This window comes from Hippocampus comes, unplaced genomic scaffold (genome assembly GCF_001891065.2).
Source record: "Hippocampus comes isolate QL1 unplaced genomic scaffold, H_comes_QL1_v1.1 scaffold144, whole genome shotgun sequence".
In the NCBI taxonomy this organism is placed as follows: domain Eukaryota; kingdom Metazoa; phylum Chordata; class Actinopteri; order Syngnathiformes; family Syngnathidae; genus Hippocampus; species Hippocampus comes.
The window spans coordinates 145,899-153,955 of record NW_017805782.1 but is presented as its reverse complement, the minus strand read 5'-3'; the positions used below and the strand labels follow the sequence as shown (position 1 = coordinate 153,955).

General features: G+C 62.2%; 1 protein-coding gene across 3 annotated transcripts in view; it reads left to right on the top strand.

Moving 5' to 3' along the window:
- The window catches only part of LOC109524819 (unconventional myosin-VI-like), a 12,126-nt gene that overhangs the window by 2,768 nt on the left and 1,301 nt on the right, over positions 1-8,057 (top strand). The window contains exons 3-33 of one of the 3 annotated variants that reach the window (XM_019884919.1): positions 198-267; positions 338-411; positions 565-694; positions 778-883; positions 946-1,001; positions 1,078-1,175; positions 1,282-1,446; positions 1,523-1,603; positions 1,679-1,859; positions 1,987-2,131; positions 2,205-2,362; positions 2,450-2,541; positions 2,828-2,900; positions 2,986-3,113; positions 3,200-3,295; positions 3,379-3,549; positions 3,671-3,709; positions 3,792-3,885; positions 3,975-4,105; positions 4,182-4,259; positions 4,337-4,466; positions 5,041-5,131; positions 5,250-5,400; positions 5,478-5,686; positions 5,814-5,892; positions 5,961-6,121; positions 6,242-6,280; positions 6,405-6,440; positions 6,547-6,585; positions 6,940-7,046; positions 7,131-7,262. In XM_019884919.1, the coding sequence (XP_019740478.1) occupies positions 198-267; positions 338-411; positions 565-694; positions 778-883; positions 946-1,001; positions 1,078-1,175; positions 1,282-1,446; positions 1,523-1,603; positions 1,679-1,859; positions 1,987-2,131; positions 2,205-2,362; positions 2,450-2,541; positions 2,828-2,900; positions 2,986-3,113; positions 3,200-3,295; positions 3,379-3,549; positions 3,671-3,709; positions 3,792-3,885; positions 3,975-4,105; positions 4,182-4,259; positions 4,337-4,466; positions 5,041-5,131; positions 5,250-5,400; positions 5,478-5,686; positions 5,814-5,892; positions 5,961-6,121; positions 6,242-6,280; positions 6,405-6,440; positions 6,547-6,585; positions 6,940-7,046; positions 7,131-7,262 (3,340 nt within the window). The remainder of the gene's footprint in view (positions 1-197; positions 268-337; positions 412-564; positions 695-777; positions 884-945; positions 1,002-1,077; positions 1,176-1,281; positions 1,447-1,522; positions 1,604-1,678; positions 1,860-1,986; positions 2,132-2,204; positions 2,363-2,449; positions 2,542-2,827; positions 2,901-2,985; positions 3,114-3,199; positions 3,296-3,378; positions 3,550-3,670; positions 3,710-3,791; positions 3,886-3,974; positions 4,106-4,181; positions 4,260-4,336; positions 4,467-5,040; positions 5,132-5,249; positions 5,401-5,477; positions 5,687-5,813; positions 5,893-5,960; positions 6,122-6,241; positions 6,281-6,404; positions 6,441-6,546; positions 6,586-6,939; positions 7,047-7,130; positions 7,263-8,057) is intronic. The other 2 variants (XM_019884920.1, XM_019884921.1) reach the window with 2 other exon arrangements.

Sequence of the window (8,057 nt, the reverse complement as noted above, 5' to 3'; positions counted from 1 at the left end):
CTTTGCGCAGACTTTGTCCCTCTTGCGTCTTTGCGCGCTTCCCCTCCGGAATGAGGCCGAGCGAGAGAAAAGCATTTTTGGGCGCGGGTGGGGCCGCTTAACGTTCGTAATGATTTGAACTGCGGCGGTCACGCCTAGCGAGCAGGCGGGCTGCCAAAACCCGCCGCGGTATTTTTGCTGACGTGATGTCTGCGCAGACGTTCGTGGCTGCCGTCAGTCAGGTGTTCCCCGCCGAGGATGACGTCGACAAGCACGTGGAGGACAACTGTGAGTTCTCCTCGCCGACGGCCGGCTCCGGTCGGGATGTCGTGACGTGTGACGCGGTGTGTGCGCGCAGGTTCCTTGATGTACCTCAACGAAGCCACGCTGCTCAACAACGTGCGCGTCAGATACAGCAAAGACAAAATCTACGTGAGTTGCCTTTGCCTCTCGTCCTCCGAATTGCGTAGCGGTCACGTCCCGCGGCGGGTCGGGCATTTGCTACGAGTCACCGATTTGAAACGCGGCGCTCGGCGAGAAGCGTCGGCGGTCAAAAAGGTTTGCCTCGGTTGTCGTTGCGCTCAGACGTTCGTGGCCAACATCCTGATCGCCGTCAACCCGTACTACGACATCCCCAAGCTTTACTCGCCGCAGACCATCCAGCAGTACCGCGGCCGCTCGCTGGGGACGCTGCCGCCGCACGTCTACGCCATCGGTGAGAGACGCCCGCCCCGCCCCGCCCCGCCTCGTGTCGCGCAAGAGGCGCTTGGCGCTGACGCGGTTGTGCTCCGTACGCAGCCGACAAGGCCTACAGGGACATGAAGGTCCTGAAGATGAGCCAGTCCATCGTCGTCTCGGGGGAGTCCGGCGCCGGCAAGACGGAAAACACCAAGTTCGTGCTCAGGTGAGGCGGAAGGCGCGTCGCCGCCGTGACGTCGCTGACGCGGCTCGCCGCTCTCGCGACAGGTACCTGACGTCGTCGTACGGGACGGGCCAAGACATCGACGAGAGGATCGTGGAGGGTACGCGGCCGCCGGAGCCGTCGCCCGTCGGCCGCTCGCCTTCCGTGACGCTGTGACTTTGCTTGCCCCCGAGCAGCGAACCCCTTGTTGGAGGCCTTCGGCAACGCCAAGACCGTGCGCAACAACAACAGCAGTCGCTTTGGCAAGTTTGTGGAAATACACTTCAATGAAAAGGTACCGGTGCCGCCACGCGTGGTCTTTTACCGGGAGACTCCGAGCGCGATGAACCCTCCAGAGCTGCCCCCCCGCCTTCCATCCCCGATGTCCTGCCTGTGTTCAGAACGCGGTGGTGGGGGGCTTTGTGTCGCACTACCTGCTGGAGAAGTCTCGCATCTGCCGTCAGAGCGGCGAGGAGAGGAACTACCACATCTTCTACCGCCTGTGCGCCGGCGCGCCCGAGGACATTCGGCTCAAGTTTCACCTGGGCTCGCCGGACACGTTCAGGGTAGGACGGTGGTCGCGGCGACCGTCCGACGCCCGCGTCGCCCTTCTCGCTGACGGCCCGCCCGTGTGCCTTTCAGTACCTGAACAGAGGGTGCACCCGCTTCTTTGCGTCCAAGGAGACGGACGGGCGGATCCCGGACAACCGCAAGAGCTCGGAGGTAGCGTCCGTCTCGTCGCGTTCTTTCCCGTAGCCGCGACCCGGACTCAGGCAAGCGCGCGCGTCCCCTTGTCAGCACGCCAAGGCGGGCCCGCTGAGCGACCCTCTGCTGGACGACCACGGCGACTTCCAGCGCATGCTGGTGGCCATGAAGAAGATCGGCCTGGACGACGTGGAGAAGCTGGACTTGTTCCGCGTGGTGGCCGGCGTGCTGCACCTCGGCAACATCGACTTTGAGGAGGCGGGAAGCACCTCAGGTTTGAGGAGTGGCGTCGGGTCGTGCGGAGTTGGCGCCAAAGCGACGACTCTGTACGCGCGTGACTTTGCCGTGCTCAGGACGAGGGACTCTCCCTCTCCCTCTCCCTCTGTCGCTCTCTCGGCCAGGCGGCTGCAGCATCAAGAAGCAGGCCAGCCAACCGCTGCAACACTGCGCCGAGCTGCTGGGTCTGGACCAACTGGACCTGCAAGGAAGCCTGACCTCCAGGGTCATGCTCACCACAGCAGGGGGCGCCAAAGGAACCGTCATCAAGTAGGTCCGCCGCGTTTTTTTTTTTCCACCGCGCACGGTTCCGACCGTCTGATGTGCCGAGCGTGTCGCTCAGGGTTCCTTTGAAAGTGGAGCAGGCCAACAACGCTCGCGACGCCTTGGCCAAGGCGGTGTACAGCCGGCTCTTCGACCACGTCGTCACCAGGGTCAACCAGTGCTTCCCCTTCCAGTCGTCCGCCAACTTCATCGGCGTCCTCGACATCGCCGGCTTCGGTGCGTGACCGAGCGCGCTTGGCGCCGCCGCAGCACCTCGCGGCGGCACCTCGCCGCTGACCCCTTGGCTTTCCTGTTCCCGCGCAGAGTACTTTGAACACAACAGCTTCGAGCAGTTCTGCATCAACTACTGCAACGAGAAGCTGCAGCAGTTCTTCAACGAGCGCATCCTCAAAGAGGTCGGTCAACGGAAGAAATGAAAACTCACCGTCAGGCCCGACGCACTTGTCGCCGTTTGTGGGGTCCCTGCACCGGGTTCGCACGTTCCCCGTGTCGCTTTGAGCGTCGGCGTGGGCTCGTTTGAGTCGACCGCCCGCTTTGAATCAAAGCGTGGCAAAGTTGCGTTTCGGCGGCGGCCGCCCGGGCTCCGCGTTTCACGTTGACGCCGAGCCCCTTCCAAGATGGGCTTTTCTGAAGCGGCCGCTTTTCAAGGTATAAGAACTACTTAACAGTCTTGACCCGCAGGAACAAGAACTGTACCAGAAGGAGGGGCTGGGAGTCAACGAGGTTCACTATGTGGACAACCAGGACTGCATCGGTAGGAGGGGGGGCGGGGGCGGGGGCCTCTTGACTCGAGCCGGCGGCCCGGCACCGCCAATTGGGACGTGCGCCTCTGCTCGCAGATCTGGTGGAGGCCAAGGTGCTGGGAATCCTGGACATCCTGGATGAGGAAAACCGCCTCCCGCAGCCCAGCGACCAGCACTTCACCGACACCGTGCACAACAAGCACAAGAACCACTTCCGCCTGACCGTAAGTCCCAGGCTTCTTTTTTATTTTATTTTGTTTTGAAGCCCCTCGTCCGAGCCGGCGGCATCTTACGCGCGCGCCTGTGACAGATACCTCGGAAGTCCAAGCTGGCGGTCCACAGAAACGTGCGCGACGACGAAGGATTCATCATCAGGCACTTTGCGGGAGCCGTCTGCTACGAGACGGTGCGCGCCGTCGGCATCGCCGTCGCCGCGGCCCGAGTCCCCATCCGTCGGTGACGTGCGGCCCTTGCCTTGTCGCCGCTCAGAACAAGTTTGTGGAGAAGAACAACGATGCGCTGCACACGTCTCTGGAATGTCTGCTGAGCGAGTCCGCCGACCGATTCATCCGAGAACTCTTCGACAACGCCGGCAACGCCAACGAGAGCAAGCAGAGGGCCGGCAAACTGGGATTCATCAGCGTGGGGAACAAGTTCAAGGTCAGGCACCCGAGCCGACGCCCCCTCGAACAGCTTCGGCGCGCGCTCGAACGGCGCCGCGACCTCGCCGCGGCCCCGGGGGGTGAGCGCCGCTCGACTCGCGTCTTTGCTCTTCACGCAGACTCAGCTGAACGTCCTGCTGGACAAGCTGCGCAGCACGGTCAGTGGCGCCGACGAGCTTCGAGCGCGAGCCCCGGGCTCGGCGTGACCGCCCGCGCTTTGGGGCTTTTTTTGCGGCTCAGGGCTCCAGCTTCATCCGCTGCATCAAGCCCAACTTGAAGATGGTCAGTCACCGGTTTGAAGGCGCGCAGATCCTCTCCCAGCTGCAGTGCTCAGGTCAGCGGCGGCGCGTTCGGCTTCCCGTCCCTCCCGAGCGGCACGCGGTCCTTTGGCGTTGAGCCGTCGGGATGGTCCTTGTCGAGCAGGCATGGTGTCGGTCCTGGACCTGATGCAGGGCGGCTTCCCCTCCAGGGCTCCCTTCCACGAACTCTACAACATGTACAAGAAGTACATGCCCCCCAAGCTGACGCGGCTCGACCCGCGCCTCTTCTGCAAGGTCGGTCCGAAGTCGCCGCAAACCGCCCGCGGTGGCCCTCGGCCGTCGGGACTTTGTCCTTCTGCGTATGTTGCAGGCCTTGTTCAAAGCTTTGGGACTGAACGAGAAGGACTACAAGTTCGGACTGACTCGAGTGTTTTTCCGACCCGGGAAGGTTTGGCGCCGCACCCGCCGCCGAGGAGCAAAGCTTCTTCCCGTCGTGACTTTTTCCTCCTCTTTTTGTTTTTTTAGTTTGCCGAGTTTGACCAGATCATGAAGTCGGATCCGGATCACCTGGCGGAACTGGTGCGACGGGTCAACACCTGGATCATCCACAGCCGCTGGAAGAAGGTCCAGTGGTGCGCCTTGTCGGTCGTCAAGCGTAAGGATCTCTTTCTTGCTCCCGCAGCCGCGAGCCCCGTCAGCTTTCCCCCTCGGTCCTTGTCGTCCTGCGCCCCCTTGTGCTCGTCGCTCGCTCTCATCCTTCCCCCTCGGCCTTTTTCACCCCCTCCCTCGGGTCGGGCGCCATTTTGGTGACGCCCGCTCCGTCTCAAAGTAGCGCGACGCCGATGGGGTCGCGCGCGTCGGGAGCGGCAGAGCCAATGTCCGAATGCGGGGCGCGACGCGGCTCGCGTCGCGTTGATCGGCCCAACTGCCGCGGTTTGCCATTTTATTGATTTTTTTTTAAATTTTCAGTTGTTGGCTCGAACAGCAAAAGCACAACAAGTCGCCAAGCTGCGTGAGACATTTTGAAATGGCGACGGGGGCTGACGATGGTTTCCAAAAAGCAAGCAAAATGCGCACGTTGAGTGGCCGCCGCGAGCTCCAAAAAGAAGTCTGAAACTGGCCCCGGTTCCATGAGGAGTGTCGCGTCGCGTCGCGTCGCGTCGCGGCCCGCTACCGAGTCTGCGGGAAGCCGGCTGTTGACGCGTCTGGTCGTGTGTTTGTGTGTGCAGTGAAGAATAAGGTGTTGTACCGGCGCGCCGCCTGCATCTCCATGCAGAAGACGGTGCGCATGTGGCTCTGCAAGAAGAAGCACAAACCTCGGTGGGTGGCTCGCCTCCTCCTCCTTCTCGCGCTCGCCGCTCGAGATCTTTGGCCCCTTGCTTTATTCCCGCCCCTTTTCCCTCGTCGTCCTCGGCGATCCGCCTCCCGCCCGCTTCAGGATCGACGGCCTGGTGAAGGTGCGCCACCTGAAGAAGAGGACGGAGCTCTTCAACGAGGTGGTGGCCGGGCTCAAGGAGGGAAAAGAGGAGATGAGCGCTCAGGTGGAGCGGCTGGACGCCGACATCTCCGCCCTCGTGCTCCAGATCAAGGTGGGCGGCGCGAACGGCGGCGGGCCGCGGCGGGACCGGCGCGCCGCCAACGTCACCGCTGCGCCCCGCGCCGGCAGGCTACGGAGATGCGGCGCGTGGACATCGACCGCGACTACCGCGCCCTGGTGGCCCGCTCGGAGCGGCTGCTGAGCGCCTTGCAGAACAAGAAGAAGGAGGAGGAAGAGCGCGAGCGTCTGCGCCGCATCCAGGAGGAGATGGAGAGGGAGAGGGAGAGGAGGGAGGAGGAAGAGCGCCGGCGCCGGGAGGAGGACGACGAGAGGCGCGCGTAAGTCTCCGCAGCGCCGGCGTGGGGGAACGGCGCGACAAATTACCCCCCCACATGCATACAAGCCCAAACCTTGCACAACAAAACCCCTCCCACACCCACATCCTCACATTCTTTTTCCCGGCAGGAAAGCCGAGATGGAGATGAAGAGGAAGCAGGAGGAGGAGGAGCGGAAGAAGATGGAGGAGGAGCAAAAGAGGCTGCAGGTGTGTTTTGTTCCCGCACGGCGCCGGCAAATCCCCTCGCGAGTCACAAAGTCGTCCTGCGCGTCCAGTTGGAAATGGAGCGGCAGCTGGAGGCGGATCGCCAGGAGGAAATCTCGCGGCAGGCCGTCCTGGAGCAGGAGAGGCGCGACCGCGAGCTGGCGCTGAGGATCGCGCGGAGCGAAGCCGAACTCATTCCCGACGAGTCGCAGGCCGACGCCTCGCTCCGCAGGTAAAAAGGCCGGCCGGCGAGCCTCGCCGAGCGCCGGGGGGCGGGCGGGCGGAGGGTCGGACGGAGCTCGCCGGGCGCGCGAGCCGCGCTTCTAACGCCCGCTTGTTCTCCTCCCGGCAGCGCCGAGTCGTCGCTTCTGTCGTCACCCGAGCGAGCAGCGTAAGAGCTTTTGAACTTTGAAGCCCGCACGACAACTCCCGCAAGCCCCCGACGCTCGCGAGCGTCGTCCGATCGGACCCGGGCGTCGCGCGCTCACGGCACTGATCCGATTTTGTCTTTTCAGCGCTTACGCTGAGCCCAAAGTGTCCAGTTTGAGCATGTAGGTAACACCGCCGGCCGGCGGGCCAAAGCTTTGTGCACCATCAAGTCTTGTTGTTCGTTTGTCGGCCATTTTGTTGAATCGTGACGATGACGAAACCTTGTAGGGAGGAGATGGCCAAGGAAATGAGCGAGCTTCTGGCGAGGTGCGTGCAAACGTCTCCACTCTTCCCTGGTCGGTCACCGCAGGGGCGGGGTGGTGATTTTCAAATCGACTCCAACCGTTGATCGCAAATCCATTCTTTTGTCATCAATCAATCATCCGTTGCCTTTTTTTTTGTGGTGGTTGGGGGGTGGAGATCACAAGAGGTGTTGATGAAGGTTTCCCAAAGACTTGAGCGCGCGACGTCTTCTGAGCGCCACGCCGGCCGCGGCCGTCGTCTTCCTCTTCTCGTTTGGCAGCTTGGGCTCCGGAATCAACGTCGGGCGCGGGTTCCGGGGCGTCTTTTGCGCTGACCTCCCGCGTCCTTTTTGTGTCTTTTCCGCGTCCCCGTCGTCAGAGGTCCTCAGGTTCAGGCCGGCAAAGCGGCCGGCGGCGCCGACGGCAAATACCAGCTTAGCAAGTGGAAGTACGCCGAGCTCAGGGACGCCATCAACACTTCCTGCGGTGAGAAGGGGGCCTCTTTGTTCGCACGCGGGCGCGTGTCGTGCGTCTCGGCGTGCCGCGTTGAAACGTGCGCTCCTTCCGCAGACATCGAGCTGCTGGCGGCGTGCCGCGAGGAATTTCACCGCCGGCTGAAGGTCTACCACGCCTGGAAGTCCAAGAACAAAAAGAGGAACGCCGACGGGGAGCAGCGGGCGCCCAAAGCGCTGACCGAATACGGTACGCTCGCGACGCATCCGCTCGATTGCTTCTCGTTGCCGTGGAGACCGTCCCGTTCATGTCGAAGAGAACGCTTTGCCCGATTGAAGTCGCGGAAGCTCGGCTCTTAAATGGACAGTGGCGGCAGGAAGTTGGCGCGTCCTCCGTTTGCTGTGCGTGTGCGCGTTCATTCATTCATTCATGACTTGCTGTCGTTGTCCCGCGTGTGCACGTGTGGATAACGTCAAGTGCCGTGTTTACTTTCAGGTGGCGCGCCATCTCTGATCAAAGGCCGTAAGTGGAAGTTTGTTTTGGCATTTAGTGCGTAGCAAGACTAACCCCCCCCCCCCCCCCCCCACCCCACGCTGACCCTGACCTCTCCTGGTGTCTGCTCCCACTGGGCTGTTGGGAATTTGGGGTTATTATTGTCCTTCTCATGACGGCTCCTTGCGGGTGAGGGGAGGGTTTCCACGGCAACAGCGGCGTCTGAAGCGTTTGGAGTTCAGCGTCCGCTCGAAGCTCGTCTTGCGCGGAAGCAGACGTCCGCCGAGCCGCTTCAAGTACCCGAAAGCCGCACTCGGGGCGTTGGGGGCAGAAAGTATCTGAACGCAAAATAACTTTGGCCGTCGTCTTCGACTCTCAAATATTTGTCTTGAGGCATCGGACGTTTGCTTGACTTGATGATCAAAACTCTTTTTCGGTTCAGAAGGTTGTTCGGCATCGGGAGCAGAAGTCCACTTTGAAAAGGAGGATGTTGACAAATGAGACTTTATTCCGGAAGTGGGCTGGGCTGCATGTCGCGAGGCTGGCCGGGGG